Raw genomic sequence first — 25,322 nt, forward strand, 5'->3', positions numbered from 1 at the left:
GTGGTACCGGGCTGGAGACACGCATCTCAAGGCTAGTGCGGGGAGAAGGAACAGGGCATACTGGACCCTGGATAAGCACCTTAGGCCTAGTGCGTGGTGCTGGAACTGGTGGTACCGGGCTGGAGCGGAAAGGTACTACAGGAGGTGCAGGACTAGGGAGGCACACAGGAGACCTGGTTCGTGGGACTGTCATTCCCAGACGGTTAGCACGCAACTCAGGACGAGCATGGAGAACTGACTCAGGTAACATCACCTCCCGCACACGCTCTGTCGGGTGGATGTCGTGCCTCACGCACCAACACAGCAGCTTCCTCCTTTCACTCTCCTCCAAACTCCTCAATAAGTCCTTAACAGTCTCTGTATTATTTCCATTGCTCACCTCCAGTATTAGCACACTTGGCTCTGGTTCCCTCCTTTCACGCTGCTTGGTCCTTCTTGGTTGGGTCATTCTGTCACGATTGTCCATGGGAGAGAGAGAGGACCAAGGCGCAGCGTGTAAAAAATACCTCTTCTCTTTATTTAGAAGATAACCAACGAAGCAAAAACAACAAATAGATAACCGTGAAGCTCTAACCGACAAAATGCAAACATGCAACCTTGACACAGACCTAGACATAGAACAGAACTAGACAATGACCCAAACAAAAACCTGATGCCTATGGCTGCCTAAAATATGGCTCCCAATCAGAGACAAATGAACGACATCTGTCTCTGATTGAGAACCACTCAGGCAACCATAGACAACCCTAGAAACATACACTCAACCATAGACATACCTAGAAACATACACACAACCATAGACACAGCTAGACAACTATACTAAACATAAACCCAACTACTCTAATAAACCCCCTAAACCTTACATCCACCCTAGACACAACAAAAACCACATACATTCCCCATGTCACACCCTGACCTAACCAAAATACTTAAGAAAACAAAGAATACTAAGGCCAGGGCGTGACATACCTAGCAGGATCCATAGCAACAGACCAGTTCAGCGACCCCTCCATGGTCAGAGACTGATGGTGGATGACAGGTAATTCACTTTAATCTGATCAGAGATGGAAATGAGAGGGAGAGAAGGTCTGTATGACACAGTGGTGGTGCTACTCTATCTGTGACAGCATACAGCCAGCAGCAGCCCTAGTGATGAGGGCTAAAAACAGCCATTGACAGCTAGCTAGCTCTCTCCCTGCTGGGCTGTGGAAGGAAGCAGCATCTGCCTGACTGCAGCTCACATCTATTCCCAGGACAGACAGCACCACACCACAGGCAGTGTTACCCACACCCACAACACTGTCACCGGTGTCACCTCAGCAGGCAACACCCACCTATCCCCTGGGGCCTTTAAAATGGAGACTGCTCCTCTATCTGACTGCAGTCAACACAAAGCGTTCTCCATTTAACAACCTTAACCAACTTTCAAAGGTTTAGGTGTTCTAGCTTTTAGGTATCGATATATCCCTGCAGCACACACAGAAGCATGACACACGTGAGTGGAAAGCTAGTCTCTTTTAGTAACAGCTATGTGTATTGACGCCATGCCTGTATCGATGCCTCAGACTGGTATGAGAGGCTAGTGGCAAGATGAGCACCAGTAAAATCATTTCAAACACTCTGTTGATGTAGAGGATAATACATTCATGAAATATTGAGTGTTTTTGTCCTGAATTGAATGTCCATTGGGTGCGTAAAACCCGCAAATTCAGATAAACAAAAAGGTGTAGTGGGTTCGCACTCAAAAAGATGTCGCATTAAGCTTACTTCATTATTACATTTTTGAAAATGATTTTCACTGCATCCGTGATAGCGTACATGCCGAAATGCTTTATGCAATATATTTTTGAGTGCGAACCCACTACATCTATTTGTTTATCTGAAAAATAGTTTTTACCAGATGTTTTTCCAGATAGTTATGGGATTTTTGCTGCACCTCGACTCAAGTTGGTAGAAGCGCTGTGTACTCCCCTCCTGACCTAAGTTTCTTTTAGTTTCTTTTAGTTTTCATTGGTATTTAGGCTGTCAGGGCAATGCCTCCCTCATTAATTAGGATTGTGTGATTTGACTGAAGGCTGTAGTAAATCCATCTTCTTAGGGGAGTCTAATCAACAGTATTACCTGCTGTTGCTCAGCTCCATCAATCCAACCGGGCCATGAATAGAGGCGAATCAATAGCCCTGTTTACACCTGGTGCTAATTATGTGTCCTTTGTCCGGAACTTGTCCACATTCGGATTGTACCCATATATTTAGACAGGTGTAGACGATTAAAAGACACATTGTGATATGATTGTGATCAAATTTTATAAGTGTAAACGGACAAGATCAGGACAATATCAGGATGAGGAATGATGATAGCCCTGTTTATACCTTGTTCTAATGACAGCTTCTCCTCACACTTCCATCACTCTCTACAAAGTGCATGTGGCCCTGAATTAACCTTTACTTCCTCCAGTCTCCCAGTCATCCTGTAATTCTTTCTCTCTTTCTCTGTTCTTAACCCATCAGTCACATACTGTATGCTATTAAAACGGATTGTGTGTTACCTAAGATATCAAATCTGTTTCAACAGCCTGTAGTTACTTATCAATATTGACAGGAGGGTTGCATAAGGAGTATGCCGCCCCAGCCCAATCATTTTAAATTATTCAGTGTTTAAGAGGGGAACGTTCCACTTTAATTTCGATGACTTAGCATATATTGATGTGTGAGAGAGAGAGATGGAGACATGAGATGGAGACATGGGGGAAGAGATTGAAGCAGAGTGTATGTATGTGCATGTATGCATACTATATGAGAACATAGTTGTAACCTCTCCAGAAATGAACACAGCAGACTGAGACATCCAGTGTTGAGTCCCAGTGTTCGACAGACAGACAGACACAGACAGACAGACAGACAGACAGACAGACGGACAGACGGACAGACGGACAGACGGACAGACGGACAGACGGACAGTTATCTCCACTCACCCGGTTGAGTTGCTCCAGCAGGCGGTGGTTTTGCTCTGACAACTCCCTGATGGCAGTGGACTTGTCACGGTCGGCCTCTCTCAGCTGGACCTGATGGCGCTCCAGCTCTCCCTGCAGCTGCTGGACGTCTGTCTCCAGCTCCGCCACACGGTCCTCCCACTCCCCCTCCTTGTTCTCCAGCCGCCGCCGCAGTTCGTGCTTCTCCTGCTCCAGGTGCTGTGGGTGAGGGGAGACAAGGGACAGGTTTAGAGATGATACTGGACTGGAGGGACTAGGTTAGACTTGAGACTAGTAGTAGTACTAGTCCTTAGATTTGGAAAGGATAGCACAAAGCTTCAGCTTTTCTTCTATCCATAGCTTGATAAGGCTGAGGCAGGGGGTGAGGGGATGAGGGTGGGCTTTTAATGAGAGCACAAGAGGGTCAGAGTATGGGGGGTTGGGATGGGTGGCATGGTTGGTCACAGGGCATGCTGGGTGATCAGTCCTGAACAAAGAGGCCTCATCAGGAGTAAAACACGGTTGGAAAAACGAAGTTGGTAAAAGGACAAGGAACAATATTAACTGCCCCTAAAAAGCTTTGAAATAGCTTGATGAATATTGTGCACTGGGTCATAGCATAGTACTGTGTTGTTAGAGATCAGTTTTGTGAGCAGATGTATCCTACAGTAGATACAATAGGCCATGCCCATGGTACATTTACAGGGGATTAGACTTGTTCCAGCCCAGGCCAAGTGCAGTGGTGTGAGAGGGTTAATATAAGAATCTATGGGTTTTGGGGGCTTTAGTGACACTGCAAGATGTTGTGAACTCCTCCCCTCTAACTGTTGCAATGCTGTCTGTGTGAGACAACCAAATCAATGAAATAAAAAGTCATTGTAAGAATTGAGTGACCTCAGTCTGCTTTAAGAGTACTGTTTTGCTCCCAGAATCTGATTTCATGAAAGAGGCATTAGACTGTTATGACACTGTGTGGAGATGTTTGTAGCTGCACTGTAAGTTGTAGACAGTCTGAAAACACTTTCAAGACAGTTGTTTAAAGAGTGAAGTCTGCTCAACAGCATTACCAATAATGTGGTACGGTCTTAATCAGTTCAACGTGTTTACATACACTGCTTAACTCCACATTAATTGAATAATGATGGTCAAAACAACTAAGAATTGAAAAACGAATCTGGCATGATGGTAGCCTACAGTATTTGTCAGTGTGTGTTTGTACTACTAGCTTCTTACCTCAAGTTTATCGTTAAGATCTTTGTTCATTTTCTCATATTGCTTAGTCAGGTCTTGGTTTCGCTCTAGCAGTGCCTTGCCGAGTTTAGCAGCTAAAACCAAGTCCTTCTCTTTTTGACGGAAGAGCAACAAAAAGTCTGTATTCTGTCCCATTACAGGCGTCTCCAATTCGGATAACTCTTCCTCCTCCTCCTCCTCGTCCTGCTCCCCGGTAAGCATGGCTAATTCCTCTTCCAACGCCATCCCGAGGCCTCCAGAGCCGGTGTGTAGCAGCGAGTGGCCCTGAAATCCTCCCGTTTCTTGTGGGGTTTTGTTGCCCTGATCTAGCAGGTGCGCCATGCAGTCGCTTTCCAGTTCGGGTGGTGCTGAAATCGCGGCGGTAGATGTGTGCAAGTTGAGGCAGAAAGCTGACATCGCCGCCCGGCGGACAAAAATAAAAGAGATTGACCAATTTATTTATTCCGACTGAACCCGCTCTGTCACTGGGTCGGGATGACCGGATCCTCTTTTTGTAGATAATATCTCCATAGATACGTTTCCTTGGTATCAAAATCACGGCAATTGCTAACTTGTCTGACTAAAATGTCCCTCACACTCGGAAGACCTTACACACCAGGCTCTCCCTTTAATCCTACAAACAGTGCCGCCTCTGCAGCTGAGTTGATAACAAGCCTCTTGATGTCTGTTGCTGGCTATCTTGAATGTAAAGATTGTCGGTCCAGCGTGCTTTGTCCCCGCGTTAACCGCCCTGACGAACTCTCATCAGCGGTCGGTCTGTCCACCCCGTTGCGGCGGGGTCCCAGTACCCCATAATAGTTGGCACCTTTACACCCGAGGCATTTTGCAGAAGCTATAAGGCCTGTGCCAGATATCCAAAATACCCACTCGAGCAGAGCACGAGCCCGATGGCGCCACCTTCTTCCCTCCCTGGAATGCGCGCCCCACGTTGCTGACGTCAACAGCAAACTATTACAAATATCCACCCATTGGCTGAGGATGATAACGCCATATTTTGTTATTTTACATACAGCATAGGAATGGGGCACGTTTAATAGGCCGCCAGGCATGGATTAAGCAGCTGCCTTCAATCATCCATATTAATGTAATGCTCTTTCTCTTATATACGAGATAAATGTATAAAAACAATCGTTGCTTCAAGATGTTTCAGTACAGTAGCGTCGCATCATCATCATCATCAATCATCATCATCATCATCACCATCATCATCATCATCATCATCATCATCATCATCATCATCATCATCAATACCATCATCATCATCATCATCATCATCATCATCATCATCACCACAGTGATGATATTAGTGTGTTAGTCTGTTCTTTGACTATGATTTGAATATGGATTTGACTATATTTTTGTTATAGGTTGACAACATGAATATGAGTTTCTAGATGTTAGAATAACACACAGGGGTCCAGTGTTCATTCTAATTAACTCAATCATTATGACACACCCCTCACTATTGTCATTGGTTGCACTAATTGCACTGTTTATCTGCATAACCTGGTTCAAGCATTCATGACATTACCCTGAAGAAGGCACAGTGATGCTGAATCGTTGGTGATTTACCCAATAAATTACTGGGAGTTTATATGTAGAGTGTGTGACTCTCATTATTTTTAAAGCTTATAGTTTATTTGCCGTTAGTCAGCACCTCTACATAAAATAATTTTTCTGGGTGAGCGCCAGCTCATGTTTTTTATTCTACTTGGAGCTGTAAACATAAAACTGCATGAGAATATATTAATCTCCAGGATTGCTTTGTACACTGAGTGTACAAAACATTAGGAACACCTGCTCTTCCCATGACATAGAGAGACCAGGTGAATCCAGGTGAAAGCTATGATCCCTTATTGATGTCACTTGTTAAATCCACTTCAATCAGTGTAGATGAAGGGGAGGAAACAGGTTAAAGAAGGAATTTTAAGCCTTGAGACAATTGAGACATGGATTTTGTATGTGTGCCATTCAGATGGTGAATAAGGCAAAACAAAATATTTAAATGCCTTTGAACGGGATATGTTAGTAGGTGCCAGGTGCACGGGTTTGAGTGTGTCAAGAACTGTAACACTTTTTCATCCTCAGCAGTTTCCCGTGTGTATCAATAATGGTCCACCACCCAAAGGACATCCAGCCAATTTGACACAACTGTGGGAAGCGTTGGAGTCAGTATGGGCCAGCATCCCTGTGGAACGCTTTCGACACCTTGTAGAGTCCATGCCCCAACGTATTTTGAGGGCAAAAGGGGCTGCAACTCAATATTAGGAAGGTGTTCCTAATATTTTTTACACTCAATGTATATGGTGCAGGTTGACGTTTATTGTTAATAATCTTGTCCTGAAGACAGAGATTAATATGGCCAATTCTGTCATAATTGGCCATATTGTAGAAAATTTATGAAAACAAAAATAAGCTTTTTGGTCTTAAGGTTAGGGTTAGGCATATGGTTAGTACTGTGATTATGTTTATAATCAGATTTTTATAACTTTGTGGATAGGCCAGCTGATGACCACTCTGCAGAGCTGCCTCCAGGACAAGATTGATCACAATAAATGCAAACCTGTGTATGTGGCAGTGTAATGGCGCCCTCTGTGGAGAAGACATGGTATCTCATCACAGACTGAGCTCACTGGTTAGTATTTTATTTATTTTAATTTAACCTTTATTTAACTAGGTGATTGTGATACAGCCTGGAATCTAACCAGGGTCTGTAGTGATGCCTCTAGCACTGAGATGCAGTGCCTTAGACCGCTGCGCCATTTGGGAGCCCCAGAGTACAGTAAGTAGCCAGCCTCCTTTCCCTACCTACAGTATTTATTACTTGCCAATGTCTTAAACATATGAACAGTCACACGCACAAATGCACGCACACGCACACACACCACACACACACACAAACACACACGCACGCACACAATCATTTAGAGAAAAGGTATACCAGTGCAATGAATAACTGTACGAAATAGACAGTAGTAATAGGTAGGTGGTGGTGGCGGTGCATTAAATATGCTACACTAACAGTCTCTGACTGTCTGGCACTAAGAAACTCTGGCGTGAGAGGAATACACAATGCATGGTGGGAATAGAGCTGTGGCTCCTTGTTATGGTTTTTGCTGATTTGCTTACACACTGAAAGTGAATGCTTAGACAAAAGCATCAAAACCTTAACTTTTGTAACCACGCCTTAAACAAAGTCTCCAAAAGTACAAACACATTTTCTGCTTCGCAATTCTGCAACACACTTTGCACTTTGTTTGCATTTCTGTAACACACTTGCAAAACACTACACACTGTTTCTTACATTAGACACTTCATTCAAGAATGAAATCTCTTGCAATCATTGGGAAAACACTTTTATTCTAAATGCAAAACATACCTGAAATTGGCAATACCCACACACACATGAAAACATTTATACAGTAATATAACACCAATTAGTCTGAGCCTTAGCACTACAAATAGACCTCGGGTAAGCTCACCTCTTTTGTGATAACTTTGCAAACATGCAGTGAGAGCGAGAGGAAGAGGTAGAGAGAAGGAGTAGGATGAGGACAAGGACAAGAACAAAGAAGGGGACCAGGCAATAGACGGAGACATATTTCCGACGCCGTTAAGGCCACTTTGGTGGACCATGTCATAAATCATGGCCTGACGATGAGGGAGGCAGAGAGTCCAGCCCAACCGGAGTCGCTACACGGTAGCATCCATAATACGGACATTTAGACTGGAGAACAGGTATGTCTTCAACTTTCTACACTAGACTGTACCTATGTAATTGTTGCACATCATTCTGCATCACAGTACAATACAGTGTAGTCCTACAATATTAGGTCTATGCTCCTCAGTGAACCAAAAAAATAGGTATATTGCTGTGAAGTACATGTACTACAGTTGTGATGTTACTGTGTACAGTATGACAGTACAGTATGTAATAAAGAACCTAACCAATGACATCATATTCTTGTATTTTCTACAGAACTGCCAGACGACCTCCTGAGGGTGGAAGGCAACGTCTGTTCACCCATGAACAGGAACTGGCCATTGTCAATCTAGTGTTGGCAAACAACACCATCCGCCTACATCAACAACGAGAGCAAATCATCGCAGATCACACAACATTCCATAATATCAACCGTGTCAGTATGTCGACACTCTGCCGTGTCTTGCATCAACACCAACTTACGATGAAGCAGCTGTACAGGGTTCCATTTGAGAGGAGCAGCGCTAGAATCAAAGACCTTCGCTATGACTATGTACAAGGGGTCTGTGGGGGCGCCTGCCTTGTCTGTAGCTTGTAGTTTTGACTGAATGTGTCTGACCCAACCCACCCCCCACCCCCATCCTGGTGTGAAAATGTTGACATTGTAGTCCTGTGTTTTGAGTTACACCATATTCACGGTACGGTGTATGCATTTTCTGTACCCGATTTTCTGTCCTGGACTTTGACGTAGTTGCACAGCCTCATGAGTTCATTTTCATTGATGAAGCTGGATTCAATCTAGCTAAAACCAGGCGTCGGGACCGAAATGTTATTGGACAATGAGCCGTTGTGAATGTCCCTGGGCAGTATCATCTTGTGTGCCGCAATTAGTCTGCAAGGAGTTCTCCATCACCATGCCACCCTGGGTCCCTACAATACTGCACACATAATCATATTTCGAGATGCACTACATAATGCATTTGTACAGGACGGACCAGAGCAGCACAGGTTTGTTGTCATCTGGGATAATGTTAGTTTCCACCGGGCTGCTCTGGTCAGGGACTGGTTCACCAACCACAATAACTTCACAGTTGTATACTTGCCCCCTTACTCCCCATTTCTCAATCCGATTGGGGAATTATTTTCAGCTTGGCGTTGGAAAGTGTATAACCGCCAACCACATGCTCACCTGCCTCTTCTGCAAGCAATGGAAGAGGCATGCGGAGACATTGAGGTGGTGTCAGACCAGGGTTGGATACGGGGCAAGGCGATATTTTCCCAATTGCCTAGCCAGGGATGACATTACTTGTGATGTGGATGAGGTGATGTGGTCAGACCCTAACAGAACGCAGGATCCATAAACCATCTACCCCATCCCTTACAATACTATTTTTTGTTTACCACTGCACTGTAATTTTACTGTAATTATTTTTGTTTTTCTGTGAGTTTACAGTAACATATTGTATTTATTACTGTACTGTAATTCTAATTTTCGTAGTTTTTTTGTTGTCAACCTGCAATGGCAAAAAAATCATCTGTATATAAGCACAGCAGTGTTTTGTATAAAGTACATCAGTGTGTTGTTGCTGCTTTGAAAGAGTAAATCAAATGGTGTATCATTTTTGTTTCAAAAATGCCATTTAGAAAAAGGATTGTTAGGTTTTGATGCAGAGTTTCATTCTGACATAGAAGTGAGATGTTTATCTCTAAGTGTTGTGTCTTATTTGGCTGGTGTGTAGAGTTCTGACACAATGAGCCAAATTCCACAAGTGTGTAAGCAATCACAAAAAACTGTAATAGCAGTGGTGTAAAGTACTTAAGTAGTTTTTTGGGGTATCTGTACTTTGCTTTACTATTTATGTTTGACAACTTTTACTTTCACTTCACTACATTCCTAAAGAAAAAAATGTACTTTTTACTCCATACATTTTCCTTGACACCCAAAAGTACTCGTTACATTTTGAATGCTTAGCAGGACAGGACAATTGTCAAATTCACGCACTTATCAAGACATCTTCCCTACTGCCTCTGATCTGGCGGACTCACAAAACACACATAAATGATGTAATATATTTGTAAATGATGTTTGAGTGTTCCCCTGGCTATCCGTAAAAAAAAAAAAAAACAAGAACATGGTGCCATCTGGGTTGCTTAATATAAGGAATTTGAAATGATTTATACTTTACTTTTGATACTTAAGTATATTTTAGCAATTACATTTACTTTTAAAACTCAAGTATATTTAAAACCAAATACTTTTAGACTTTTACTCAAGTAGTATTTTACTTGGTGACTTTTACTTTTACTCAAGTATGACATTTGGGTACTTTTTCCACCACTGGTTAACAGTAAATATTTTCTACTAGGTGAGAAGAGAACACTTATGTAACATCTGCCTTAGTCATACAGCAGGCCTGCTCTGGTCTGACACTATGTCTGCCTGTCAGTGCTGTCTGTTCGCTACATTTCAGCCAATGCTGGTGATCTTCCAGACTCCAGTTATGTAAGAAGAGGCACTCACCTCCAGACTGCAGCAGTGTTCCTCTTTAAGAACTCTATCCTTACATAAACCATCACGTGTTATAGCCTGTAATGTCATTTCATTTTTGTACCAATGGAGGGCAATATTTAATCACTGGTATTTTCTCTAGGAAAGCCTCAGTATGTTCTGCACACATTGGTCACCACTCTCCCAGACTAATCATCTTAGTCCTACAGCCTTCTTACAGTCTTCCAACCGTATTGAGCTTTGCTTAGAGCTTTCATACAACTTTTGTCCTCCTGATGTCCCTGAAATTCAGCATGTCTTGAAAGAAGTCTGTGACACATTGTTATAAAGGTGAGTGGAATATAAGATTTAATTGATTGTGCTTTGTGGAGTGTCATTTTCCTTGGATTAAGAATTCCCCTCTGTACTCTAGCAACAGATAAATCCAGTCTGAAGGATCATTTATACAAGCTCAGTGAATTGTGATGAAACTCTCATTATTCTCCCTCCTTCGATATTAAGCCGTGATTGGCCTAAGGTATGTACAATACCTTGTTGCTAGGTAACATCAGCAAAAAGCCTCTGCAAAAGCCTCTACCCATCCTCATATTCTCTCTACGAAACCAGAACCAATTTCATATTGATGTGTTTTGGAGAGGAGTGTAATCCAAGATCTGCCGACAAATGTTGACAATTGTCCTAACCTAATTAGCTAACTTTATTATACTGTACATGTATACCATTGCATGCATTGATCTCTATTAAATGGCACAAAATTGCATACTTATACAGAAAATGATGTGATGTGTTTGAATTGTAACAGTTTGTAAAAAAAAATGGTGTTTCGTCAGGTTGAATGGTCTTTAGAGAGATGTCATCAGGAGGCAGATTGTCAGGTTTTAGCTGCAGTTAGCTCAGATGGAAGTGGAGATACAGCAGTAAGGCTATTGATCATGTCCCTCTGGCAACACACTGCATTACGCAATGCTTTTGAGCCAAAAGCGGGTTCTATTTCTAAATCCTAACAATTAGTTGCACTTCAAAGGATCTCAAGAGATGTTTAGAGAACACTGATTGGTTCTGCAGGTCTATGTATACAATGCACGCACAAACATCAAATGGCATAGCATGGTATTCCTTAGGGGATAGTACTGTACAGTATTTTGGTTTTCAGCCTAGTCCAAAGACAAATGTACTGTTTTCATAGACATAGAGCATGACCTCAAGCTGTAATAGCAGAAGTCCGCTCCGAGAAATCAGTAATTGAGGATTCTTACTGGATTTGCTTTCTTGCAGGCCCAGATTTCTGTTCAGATTGAGACGGCTGCTTGTCTGAATCACTGGGAGTCTGAAACAATTATATTCTCGGCTCATAAGACAAAGCATGCCTCCAATGTTTTGCTTTCATCTGAGCTGAGTAAACACTCAACAAAAACAAAGTCAACGTCATTGTCGTGGTTGGTTTGCTGGTCCATTTTCCCCACTCATGCATGATGCAAGTTTATAGCCTACTTATTGCCTGCTATGCTCCACATCCAATTTGATTTGAAACGTTCATTTCAAACAAATCTACACTTTAAGATCTAAAATCAGTAAATGATTGCATACACTCATAACAGCAATAGTAGCCCGCAATATGAATGCCGAGTTGTGTTCTGGTGGTTGACAGGGCCATAACAACCATTGATTGGTTACCTGAACTTGCCAAGCTGTTTCATATCTCTACTGCTGTGATGGAGTTTTGCTTACCAGGACAGGTCCTGCCATCTGTTCCCAAGCGGGGACCTCAGAGGCCCCAGTGCGATGTCTGTTGTGTGTGCGTGTGTATGTGCATGTGTGTGTGTGTGCTTCTGCTCACATGTGCGTGTATGTGTCCGTTTGGCTAAACTCAGCATTGATACAATGACAGAAAGGCCAATCAGCCTAACTGTGACATCGGGATCATTTTTTTTGTGATGGATTTGCTTCCTCACTGACTTCTCTAGAATGACTAATACAGCTCAAACGCATGTCTAAACAGCTTGGCATTGAAGTGTATTCATGTCTTTATCATTGGAGTTGATTTGGAGCAGATGTGGACAGGTGTAGCTTGAACTTTTTTTATTGCAAAGAAACAGTCTTATCAGTTACAGGACCACTGTGCCTTCCACTAAATTGGACATTTGATAGCAGTGCAATGTGATAGGAGAGACTGCGATAGGTAACAGATCACTGTGTTTGGTGTCTGAGAAGCGCTGGGGTCTCTGTGGAGTGGTTGTTACTGAAATGCCTGGGTTATGCGGGAGAGTTTCAGCAGTGACTCAGGCTGCATGTATTACAGTGATTAGCGTAATCTATTGCAGTGTGGGGAGAAGGAGAGAGAGAGAGAGAGAGAGAGAGAGAGGGTGAGCAAGAGAGAGAGAAAAAATAGAGAGTGGGGAAGCGAGATTTTCCCTGCGTGTCTATGCAATTGTGTTTTCACTGATCTACTGCATTACTCTTCAATGCAGTTTCCCTCTCTCCTCCATTCCCTCCCTCTCTCCTTCACTCTATCTCTCTGTGTGCTAATCTTCCCTCGCTCTCACTGCTCACATCTCCCTTTCCTGCCAAAGCTCTTCTCTCCTTTTCATTTGGCTCTACTCTCTACAGTGAAGATGACATCTCCAGTTTTGATGAATCAGCGAGTCCCTCGTACTGGCCGGTGGCTGCCCAGCAAGACCCCACATGATCGGGCTTTCTGGGTGATGATGTGCCCCCTCTAAGGTGGTTCTTCAGCAAGGCACCGACAGCACCGGCCAGGTCTGAGTAAGTACTGCTCTGAAGGAATCTTTCACTAATAACAGGGTGGGATTGATTGCACTGACAGAGTAACAACAAGGAATGTGTGTAACAACAAGGCTGTGTGTGCAGAACCTCTAAACTGCCTCGACACACTGCAACTGATCAGCCTTTGTTTGCCCATCTCGGCATGCTGTTCAAATTGATTGATTTGTGGTTCTGCTATTGTCAGGGGAGTTTCAGTCAGATGTGATAGCGGTATAGCACAGGTGCCTGATACATCAGTGGGAGAGCAGAGTCTTCTATTGTCACGACTCTGAGATGCTGTGTTAGCATTAAATGGTTGTCTTTGTTTACCCATCCTCTTCAGGCAACGGCGTGCATTAGCATCTCCGCTCTCATAGCATCTCTGTCTCCTTTCAGCAGATCCCCATCAACTTCTTAGGGGAATCACAGCTCTCACATTCTGACCTCTCTCTCTGCTTTGATGTACTGTTTCAAAGGATTCTGAAAATATCTGTGTTTCAACTCACCTTTTTCCTGGTGGCTTTCTTTTGCCTAGAATTTGAGGAAGTGGGAAGTTCATGTTGGAAAAACAGAATCTAGGCACTGTGTGTTTATTGTCCTTGTTATATCGAAGCTTGGTAGAACAAAGAATCCTCTCTATTGAGAACTTGATCGTGAATCACATGAACTGTTCGCTACAAAATTGAGATAGTTGCCATTGATAAGGCACTTGGTGAGTTATTGTTAGGGAAATGTGTGCGTAGGAAGGCCTGTGTGGCCAAAAATAGATTCTGTAACAAGAAAAGAAGTGCTGAAATGTCTGAAATGATCAATCAAGTCTATGTTGAGAGAACATGTATTTCAATGGAAACAGTTGTTTCACCTCTGTCTCTACCTCTCCCCTCCCTCAGCTACCTCTCAGGGCAGGTGAAAAGGTAGCTCCTGTTTCTAAAACCTGGCCAACATTCAATTAGACTACAACACATACATATTAATGATAGTTAAGTAATACATGTTGATATTTAAGTCTTTAGTCTTGTTACAATATCCCTCACACCCCCGTTATTTTAAAGTAATCATCATTAAAAATGTATGATGATTACTATGAAATTTCTGCCTTTCCCCTTTGTCTGACACTGAGATGGCTCATGAAGGAATAATACTGTATATCTTACTCAGATACACTGGACGTGTAAAGATTTTCAATGTACTAAGTTCCAATCAAAGACAGAGAAGTGGTTTGTATAGGGTCTAACTAGGGACAGATATAGTTGGCTTTATTAGTGTTCCCAATGGGGCACAGAGGGCTACGTGGAGTGGACTGAGTAAGGGGCATTTCCCCACTCTTAGAAAAAAAAAGGTTCTACAAAAAAAGGATTCTACAAAAGGGTTCTACAGAGAGTTCTACATGGAACCCAAAAAGGGTTCTACCTGGAACCAAAAAGGGTCCTCCTATGGGGAAAGCCAAAATAACTCATCTGGAAACCTTTTTCTAAGAGTGTACATATTTAGGATAAAGTACATTACATGACCAACAGTATGACATCTGCTCGTCAAACATCTCATTCCAAAATCATGAGCATTAATACGGAGTTGGACCCCTCTTTGCTGCTAACAGAAACTACTCATCAGGGAAGGCGTTCCACTAGATGTTGGAACATTGCTGTAGGGACTTGTTTCCATTCAGTCACAAGAGCATTAGTGAAGTTGGGCACTGATGTTGGCCGATTAGGCCTGGCTCGCAGTCGGTGTTCCAATTCCTCCCAAAGGTGTTCGATGAGGTTGAGTTCAGGGCTCTGTGTAGGCCAGTCAAGTTCTTCAACACCGACCTCAACAAACCATTTCTGTATGGACCTCCCTTTGTGCACGGGGGCATTGTCATGCTGAAATAGGAAAGGGCTTTCCCCAAACTGCTGCCACAAAGTTGGAAGCACTTAATCATCTAGAACGTCATTGTATGCTGTATCGTAAAAATGTCCCTTCGCTGGAACTAAAGGGCCTAGCCCGAACCATGAAAAACAGACCATTATTCCTCCTCTACCAAACTTTACAGTTGGCACTATGCATTCGGGCAGGTAGCGTTCCTCTGGCATCCACCATACCCAGATTCATCCATCGGACTGCCAGATGGTAAAGCATGATTCATCACTCAAGAGAACGAGTTTCCACTGTTCCAGAATCCAATGGCAGCGAGCTTTACACCACTCAAGCCAATGCTTGGCATTGCGCATGGTGATCTTAGGCTTGTGTGCGGTTGCTCGGCCATGGAAACCCATTTCATGAAGCTGCTGACGAACAGTTCTTGTGCTAACGCTGCTTCCAGAGGCAGTGAGTGTTGCAACCGAGGACAGATGATTTTTACACGCCATTGCGCTTCAGCACTCGCCGGTCCCGTTTTGTGAGCTTTTGTGGCCTATCAAATTCGCGGCTGAGCCGTTGTTGCTCCTAGACATTTCCACTTTACAATAACAGCACTTACAGTTGACCGGGGCAGTTTTAGCAGGGCAGAAATGTGATGAGCTGACTTGTTGGAAAGGTGGCATCCTATGACTGTGCCATGTTGAAAGTCACTGAGCTCTTCAGTACGGACCATTCTACTGCAAATGTTTGTCTATGGAAATTGCATGGCTGTGTGGTCGATTTTACACACCTGTCAGCAACGGGACTGGCTGAAATAGCAGAATCCACTAATGCGTGTCCGCGTACTTTTGGCAATGTAGTGTATATTAGAATATTAGGACTATATTTAGGGAGTATCCATATGATTACATAAATGTAAGGCAAGAGGAATTGGCAAGAGAAGAATTTGTTAATTTGCACTTGTGTTCACCTGTAGACAGGAGGCGGCACAGAACAGTGTGAAATGTGACTCGGAGAAAGAGAAAGGGCTGAAGGCGGCGAGCAGATACAGTCAGGTGGTGTAGCTGCTCTCTAGTGCAAAATCCATGCATGTTAATGTGAGTCGTGATGAGAGGAGAGCTCTGCTGCTGTAGCTCTCCCGTACCCTCAAGTGTCATTTCTAAAAGGCCCCTTATCTCTTCTGTGACCCTCTTTGTGGGATTTCTCCACATCTAGTAGTTCCTTTGTAAAGAGTCTGAGGTACGAATGATTGTACCCATGTGGCATCAGGTTCACTGAGTTGCTGTTGTCATGACCAGGGACTTAGCTATAGAAAACAATCCCTGTCCATTTTAGGGTTTAGGGATTGGACCTGATAGGTCTATAGGGGAACTAGAACTGGGAGCTTGACAGAATCTGTGCTTCTGCCAAAATACAGGAACACCAACATAATGTGTCGTAATAGGGCGTTGGGCCACCACGAGCCTCCAGAACAGCTTCAGTGCGCCGTGGCATAGATCTGGAACTCTATTGGAGGGATGTGACACCATTTTTCCATTAGAAATTGCATAATTTGGTGTTTTGTTGATGGTGATGGGAACACTGTCTCAGGCGTCGCTCCTGAATCTCTCATAAGTGTTCAATTGGGTTGAGATCTGGTGACTGAGACACGCACACACACACACACACACACACACACACACACACACACACACACACACACACACACACACACACACACACACGCACACACACACGCACACGCACACGCACACGCACGCCCACACGCACGCCCACACGCGCACACACACACACACACACACACACACACACACACACACACACACACACACACACACACACACACACACACACACACACACACACACACACACACACACACACACACACACACACACACACACACACACACACACACACACACACACACACACACACACATACACACACACACACACACACACACACACACTTTAAACCTCCTATGCTCCTTTGAGACCTCTCTTTCAAAGTCACTGAGACATTTTCTTCTAGCCATTGTAGCCAAAATAATAGGTAACTGGAAATATTTATACATGACCCTAAGCATGAAGGGATGTGAATTGCTTAATTAACTCAGGAACCACACCTGTGTGGAAGCACCTGTTTCTAATATACTTTGTATCCATCATTTATTTAGGCAGTTACCTGTACATTTGCAACAGGTTAGTGATTCACTGCCACCTACAGCCCATATGTTACAGCAGTCCCAGTAGCCGCAGGTCATCCTGCAGTCTGAATGTAGAGCAACACCATGACTTCTCTCTCCTCCTCTGCAACAGGACTGACTCATGCCACATATTATTCAACCCACAGAAAACATCTCAGAGTTGATCTAGCTGCAGATATCAAATTCTCCACTATGTGTTTTCCCTTTGCTGTTAATAAGCTCTTATCGCCCTAACTAAATGAAGAGAGAGCATCTGGTTATCTGACTGGCTATGCACCAACTTTATTGTAATAGAGTCAAGCTGAGGTTGAGGCCCTGCCAGCTCAACAACTGCTCAACAAAATTATGGGTAACCATGTGGGAACTAATGCGTTTCTCTTTCACTATCTGACCAGAGAGTATGTGAGAAAGCTGCTTCAGTGCTAGCAATCATCCAAAACATGTAAAACCCTTGTGAAATAGTTTGCATTTATTTGATCAAATAGACTTTAAAGGGTAGACATGCAGATTCCTCTTGTCAAAAGTATTTCTTCATACAGCGTAACAGGTTACAGGGTCTTTCAGGAGGAGCGCTTGAACGGCTTCATCATTGCTGAGAAGACCCTGATTATCAAGGAGCGGTTTTTGATAGGCTGAGAGATGAACCGAGAAACCTCTCCAACTGGAGATTCAGCACCCTGAGCCCCAATGTGGGGGGCTAGAAACACAAGCGAAAGGGGTGAGTTTAGGGGTGAGAGAGAGATAAATATAATAACTTTATGTATAATAAATATAAAAAATAACAGTTCTATAAGTTTACTAGACCTACTCTATGTTTCTACCACACCTGAACAAAACTTCAAGCTATAGCAGAGCTTTAAAACATCCTTACCTATGCAGTATAGGGAATCTCAGTCTGGTCCTGGACTGAATGGCTGCCATTTTGTTTGCTCTCTTGGAACGCTAAAAGAGAAAGGTAAAGAAAACCTTCTGAATGCAACGCAACAATATAGTGAGGAATGAAACATATTTATCTCATGTATTTATCTCATCATAGCCACATCAATGACACCAGCCCCTAACTGGAACATTGTTGATCCTGAGTTTGGTCATTGAGAAGCAAAGGAAGCTCCTTCTTGCTTTCTGCTCATTCCCACTCTCTGTCTCAGCCTGGTCTGCTGGGTTTGTTGCAGTAGAAGCTGGTCTGCACCAGCTGCTGGGTCAATGATTTTACCAGGATTCTGTCAAATTCAGATTCCTGAGAGGCCATAATGGCTTGGAGGGCATTATAAGAGCCAAACGCCTCCAGGAGGTTTTTATGTACACCCCTGAACACAGTGTGGATGTGCAGGTCCTGAGGGTACGCCTGTGTCCTTGAGAATCCAGATGCAGCACAGAACTCAGACAGAACTTGTCTGATGAGCTGCTGAAATATTGCTGTCATATCTACTGCCTGTTGGGAAGGTCCATCTAGGGCTGAGGGACCGATCTTTGATAGCAACCTTATCACCAGTATCGTGACCAAACAGATCAAATCATCTTTGCCGGAGTCCATCAAGGACTGCAGAGGGAATGCAGTGGCACTGCTGATGTCTGAAGTGATGAATAACTCCCTCAGATGACCAGAGCTGCTAGGGCACACTTCTTTCTCTTCCATGTCAATCCCAACTCCCTTTGTTACCAAAGATGTTCCCTTGCTGGTGCAAGAGGGAGTGAAGAATCGAAGAGAGGCTTTGGCACTCGATTGTCGGTTACTGTTAGTCCTTGGACTATTACGATGCAGGGCTTCATCTGTGTTTGTCATCATCTTTGTCCTTAGGTCACTCGTAGAAATCCCTGGCATTATAGAGTCCCTGGTGTCGATGCAGGAGCTCCTGGCGATGGGGAAGGTCAAATCATCAGGCACCTCATCAGGGATGGGAGTACCAGGGAGGTTGATCTCTAGCTCACACTTTGACCTTGGACCCTTTTTCAAATCTGGATAAGGAACAATGACCCTTTGAAGAAATGGACAAAGATTAACAGGTTCTAAGGAGTGACATATATAGGGAAGGTAATCAGGGAGGTGATGGAGTCCAGGTGAGTCTGATGACTCCCAGGTGCGAGTAACAATGGTGACAGGTGTGCGCCATAACGAGCAGCCTGGTGATCTAAAGGCCGGAGAGGGAGCACACTTGACAGTTCCCCCTCCCCTCCCCGACGCACGGCTCCAGCCTCAGGACGCCGACCAAAGGGACGATCCCTGGGATCAGGAGCGGACCGGTCGCCCCTGCTGATGTGTGGGAACCTGTCGCCGGCTGGGGCGTGGGAACCTGACAGACTGGCTGAGGCAGGGGAGCCTGGCGATCCGGCGAAGGCATGAAAGCCCGACAAGCCGGCTGAGGTAGTGGAGCCTGGTGATCTGGCTGAGGCATGAGAGCCTAACGAGCCGGCGGAGGCAGGGGAGTCTGGCAATCTGTCTGAGGCATAAGAGTCTCTAGCGTCTCCCGGACCCGACGTCATTCCCATCGAAACCAAAAATAAATAAAATAACTCCCTGGTGCTTCCCTTAGGTGAGGTGTTATTCTGTAACGAATGCGCTGAGCTTTTCAGGCTGCTCGTCAGGTTCCTGCGCCTTGGTGGAGGCGACTGGTCCGCTCCTGATCCCCAGGATTGTCCCTTCGGTCAGCATCCTGCGGCTGGAGTCGCGCGTCGGAGAGGGGCTACTGTTTCGTCTGCTCCTTCTTCGGTGCTCTAGGTCCCCGGGCTCCCATGCCCCAGCCGATTTGACAGGTTTCCGCGCTTCAGTAGAGGTGCACGGTCTGCTCCTGATCCCCGGGATCGTCCCCTTTGTCGGCGTCCTGCAGCTGGAGCCGCGCATCAGGGAGAGGGTACTGTCACGTATACTCCCTTTCCGGCCTCTAGGTCACCAGGCTGCTGATCATTTCCCACACCTGTCACCATCGTCACCCGCACCAGCGCTTCATGACACTCACCTGGACTCCATCACCTCCTTGATTACCTTCCCTATATCTGACTCCATCCCCTCCTTGGGTGTTGTTGACTCTGTTTCATGTCAGTGCGTTGTTCGTGTTCCTTGTTTTCTGTTCTATTTATTTATTAAACACTCACTCCCTATACTTGCTTACTGACTCTCAGTGCATTCGTTACACCAACGATTTACTCTCCACTTTCGATAACTCTGACTGCTCATCTTCTTGGCCAGATCCAATAGGGTGTTGAAGTCCTGTGCCATTTTTTCCATAGTGCCGACAATGGCATCCAGCACATCGTCAATCACAGGGTCCATGAGTGGCTCGATAAACCCTATCCACTCTGGCTCAGACTTTTGGCTCTGTAGCTCAGCCAGGATCTGCACCGAGGCTACGTGAATGACCTCCCTGCCTGCTGCTATATCTTGACTTTCCAAAGGGGGGCAACTACCAGGGCTGGGCTGAATGGCCACTGAGAGGCCAGAGTTAAGCTGGTGTACACCTCCCCCGCGATAGCACAGCTCAGCTGAGAGGAGCTGGAGGAGGCGAGGTTGGAGTGGCCCTTAGACAAGGACATCAGGAGGCTTTCCTCTGTTACTCCAAAGAGAGCCGTCAAAGGCTCCTCTATGAGGGGAGCCTCTCCAGATGCATGCAAGCTCTGTAATAAGGTCTGTCATCTTGAAGATACACACACAAACATCACTGATGCCATGCATAGAATCCCAAAACCAACATTTTTAACATGATTTTGATGTTTTTATCAGAATTTGATTATTTCTGAAAGGCATGTACTGTACCCGATTTCTTTATTCATAGTTTACTTTATAATGGCTTACCCAAGATACTTTATAATGGCTTACCCCTCTGGGGCAACATTTTTTATCAGAACATAAAAATACAAGGTGTGGTTAGGTATGGGTCAGGGATAAACGGAATCAATACGTTGAAATATTGCTGTGAGCATACCTCTTAGGAGAGTAGCATGGTGGTTTGGTTCTGCCAACAGATTTTTGGCAGCACCCTGCCCTGCCATTCCTCCTTTCCTTGGTCCAGTAGTTCAACTCACTGATCAGCAGCCTTTTCTCCCGCTCATCCAGACTGTCTAAGGAGTCCTTATACCCTGTCAGAGAGCACTGGGATTCTGGGGAGGTTGCCCCACTCCTCAGGTTCCCCCCCATGATACGAGCCAGCACTGGTAGCAGAATGCAGAGGGCCGTCTGGGTCACGACCCTAACAATCTTCAGACACATCATGGAGAGCTGCTCAAATGTCAGCTATGGCCAACAGAGTAATATTAAATCAAGCTATTCCATGACACATTCTCCTAAATAGTGCATTACTTTTGATCAGATCCTTATGTGGAGACTGCAGAGACTTACATTATTCTTCATGCCATGCTGAATCACTCTCCATTGGCTAGAGAAAAGAAAGGGAACATATTTGAGTTGCATATTTTAGTGTTGAGTTAGTGTATTTGATTAAGGCATTAAGTACAGAGACATTTTGTTCTTGATTTAGGGATAGAGATAAGGGTATGGTTAAGGTAGTGGTTGAAATCACATTTGTGGTTAGAAGGCGCATTATGACTGCAAATTAGTTAGACTACTCAGGAAGGAGAGGAGGACTGGGGCACAGCTTGTCCCAATATTGAGAGAAGGCATTAGAGTCCTCTGAGCCTCCTTCTCCAGCTGCTCAATGACAGATCCCCTGTCCTGGAAACCACACCTGGGTGCATGAGAAGACCCTGGGAAACCACAAAGAGAAATCTGAAGTTAAATCTGAACTTTATTTATAATTTTCGTTCATTGGTACTGATTTGATTGCACTGTTGGTGCAAGGTGAAAGCATATCTCTCTGTGGGCCTCCACAATATGTGACTCACCACCTCGATTCGGTCTTATGTAGTAACATTTTAAATTGTGTTTTTTTACATTGGATAAAAGTAGAGACTCAGAGCTAGAAAATGGTATATCCAGTGGCGATTTTAGCATGGGGCAAACAAAAAAAAACATTTTGCTGATGCATGCCACCAAAGCCACTACACAACACAACATAACATAACACAACACTAAACAATACATTAATTGCACTATAACGGTGTCAAACGGTGCCCACAAGCTGTTAGGGCCTACATAAAGCTGTCCCAACAGCAGAGTCCCAAAAGCAGTCCCAACACCTTACCACTGCCACACCTGGCTATCAACGGAGCCTTGTCTGGCAGCAAAACAGTTCATTCAGCCTCATTAATTGCCTTTTAAAAAGACATAGTTGACAATTGAGATGTACAAACTATGGCATAAAGGGACAACAAGCAACACAAACATAGACGCAGACACATGCACACACATACATGATAACATATAAAATGTATATGTTCCAGAAGGCATTTCTGCCCAAAAAACGCATTAAAAAAATGATATGTGCAAATGCCTCTCCTGTGAAGTAGTGATGTGCAACATACGCCTAAGTTCTTGAAACGGGTCACATATTGCTTTAACCTGTAGGTATAGATGCTATCTTCTCAGATCAGTGCTGATTCATTTAAACACAACCTGCACCCAACATAAAACAATCTCTGACCTGCACAAATGCTGCTGTCCTCCTTCACTGAATTCTTCTTGGCACCTCCACTGGACTTACATTAAGCCTACAGGACAACAGATTGTAGGTCTCATAGCAGATCTAAGGACAGTGGATTTAATGATAGCAAGCCAATTCTATATCTGTGCCTAAGTAGGTAGAGGATGTGCAAAGGACTGCATATTTTCCATCTTACCTTGCTTCCTGTCCTGTTCTATTTGGTCTCATGAGTCTCTGTTTCATCCTTCATATCCTCCCCAACTTCCTTTTGATCGTCAGGGGTATCCTCCCATTTCATGGTCTTGTGGATAAATGAGAGGGCAATATCAGTCTTCTTTTGTGACTTTATGAAACAACTTATTTGCTCGTATTTTACTCAAAACGGCAGTGGTAGTCAGCTTTCAGTCCATGGGTCAAACCAGTGAGACATACAGTATTGCTTTGGTAGTGAGTGACCTAAAATATTGTTAGTGATTTCTCCTCGAAACTCAAAGTATGCGTAATTAACCATACCTTGGTATCGTCAGACATGATGTGTAGCCTATTGTAACAGGCTATTTGGAGGTAATACTGATAGTCCCTTTAAAAGCACAGACGCAACTGAAGTGACATGAACGTTATCCTTGAATTTTACCAAGACATTGTTGAATACTCGTTTCTGATAGGCTTAAGCATAGGGATTCGTAAAATACATTATACACGTGATGTCACAATTAGGCCTAAATCTACTGCATAAATCCAATGGATTTGCTATATTTCTATAGTCTATTGTCTAAATGCTTTGTCGACAATATCAGAAAACAGATCATAGCGTGTAATTTATGGTTCATCAAGCATCCTCATCCTCTTCTTATGCATCATCATCACCATGCTCAAAAACGTAACTCGCTGCAATCCATTAGCTATAATTCTGAGGCTGCAAATCAGCAAAACTAACATGTGCAATAAATTATAATCACTTGCACTTAAAGTAGTTTAGAATCACTGATGTTCTCTGGGACTCTATTTCAGCACTGTTGAGCTGTCAATGTCTGAGTTTGTAGGCGTTAGTGGACAGCGCCATGGTCCTGAAATGTTTTGAATCTGGGCAGCACCTGAGACAGCGCCTGAGACACACTGGTTGAATCAACGTTGTTTCCAAGTCATTTAAAGGAAATTATCTTGAACCAACGTGAAATAGACGTTGAATTGACGTATGTGTCCAGTGGGATATACATATGTTCCTTCTTGCGTGCAATGATGCACAAAGCAGAAAAAAAACACTGTTCGTTGTTTGCAGTAACTTATCTGCTGTTGTAATATCAGACGTGGTAGTTTCACCATGAAGTATTCCAGCTTTAAAAATGCAGTATAAAGTCTCCCCAGTGTATGGTAGATTAATTTAGAAAGACATGAACAAATCCAACACTGTTCTACCGAGTCCTTCTCAGCCAGAGGTGACTGACTGTAATGTCGCTAGTTATAATGGTGCTTTTAAAAACAATATTAGTTATTTGTAATTGCTCTCTGGGAGGTATTTATTACAGAGGAGGAGCCCAGTTGCACAGCCTGCTCGCTTGGCTCATTATGGACAACTGGTGAGAAATTTAGCCTGCGAACAAGTCAGCCAGATCTGACCCCATCTGCTAATCCATGCTAGGCTACTGTAGCAACTTGCCGGCCTGCACCATCCTTCATGGCACTGATTCTACACGCGCAGTAGGCTTATGGCATGCTGACATCCCACAACAATTACCCAGTTGGAATTTCTTGCTGAAACTTCAAATCATACTTCCGCCCTAATATCAATCCCATTTGACCTTAAGGAAGAACTGCCCTTTGAACAACATGTAAAGCTACTTACTGATTTCTCTTTTAAACTTAAAAATGTAGGCTTAAATTAACCTTCAATTAACCTGGTTGTCGTCAGCCATTATGTGTGACCCGTTAAGATGCCCGCTCTGAGTCTCTGATAATGTAGCTCGGTTGAAAACCCGTCTGTGAACCTTCCGCAGACACAATGAACTGAAGTGAATATGGACATTACCCATGGCATAAAGACATCATATTCATGACATCAAATATGTCTAGACGCCATAGAGATCCTCTTAAATTTGTATTCTAACAGCTGATTCTATGCCAGACGCATTGTTGACATCATTAGAAAACAGATAGTGTCACACAGTCCATGCTGTTGACAGCCTACCCCAAAATCAAACAGTAATACACTCCACCATGATAAGAAATCTATCAAATAGTTTTTACTTATTACGCAGGATATGACCGTGTTCCTGATTCGAGATACTGTATATAAACAACAGGAAATTTAAAAAATATGTTTATCTATTTCACACGTTTCTGGTGGTTTCTGCATGTGTTGGGGAATGGGGAGTGGATCTCTCAGAGCGCATCAACCCTGTCTTGCATTGCATCAATAATGTTATGTACCATTCAAATATACATTGCCTAAGGCTGGAGTGCTATACTCCATGCAGACAGTGCTCATTGTTCCTTTCACATGATGGATATATGCTACTCTGTCTGTTCGGATGTGATGTGTGAAGTGT

The 25,322-nt window shown here is 43.9% G+C and overlaps 2 protein-coding genes across 11 annotated transcripts in view; one reads left to right on the forward strand and one right to left on the reverse strand.

The window, feature by feature from the left end:
- Positions 1-5,119, reverse strand: part of LOC139545547 (BICD family-like cargo adapter 1) — a 34,412-nt gene extending 29,293 nt beyond the window's left edge. For both annotated transcript variants that reach the window (XR_011669086.1, XM_071353450.1), the window contains exons 1-2: positions 4,205-5,119; positions 2,975-3,190 (exon numbers count right to left, since the gene is read on the reverse strand). Coding sequence is in view for 1 of the 2 variants with exons in the window: in XM_071353450.1 (XP_071209551.1) it covers positions 2,975-3,190; positions 4,205-4,618 (630 nt within the window). In the remaining variant the exon portion in view is untranslated. The remainder of the gene's footprint in view (positions 1-2,974; positions 3,191-4,204) is intronic.
- A 5,489-nt stretch (positions 5,120-10,608) lies between these two features.
- The window catches only part of LOC139545549 (citron rho-interacting kinase-like), a 58,176-nt gene continuing 43,462 nt past the window's right edge, over positions 10,609-25,322 (forward strand). For 5 of the 9 annotated variants that reach the window (XM_071353458.1, XM_071353457.1, XM_071353459.1 and 2 more), the window contains exon 1: positions 12,830-13,197. The gene's annotated coding sequence lies outside the window, so the exon portion shown is untranslated. Of the gene's footprint in view, positions 10,765-12,828; positions 13,198-25,322 lie in introns of those variants that run through there. The other 4 variants (XM_071353461.1, XM_071353456.1, XM_071353453.1 and 1 more) reach the window with 3 other exon arrangements.

The sequence above is a fragment of the Salvelinus alpinus genome, chromosome 19 (assembly GCF_045679555.1).
Source record: "Salvelinus alpinus chromosome 19, SLU_Salpinus.1, whole genome shotgun sequence".
Classification (NCBI taxonomy): domain Eukaryota; kingdom Metazoa; phylum Chordata; class Actinopteri; order Salmoniformes; family Salmonidae; genus Salvelinus; species Salvelinus alpinus.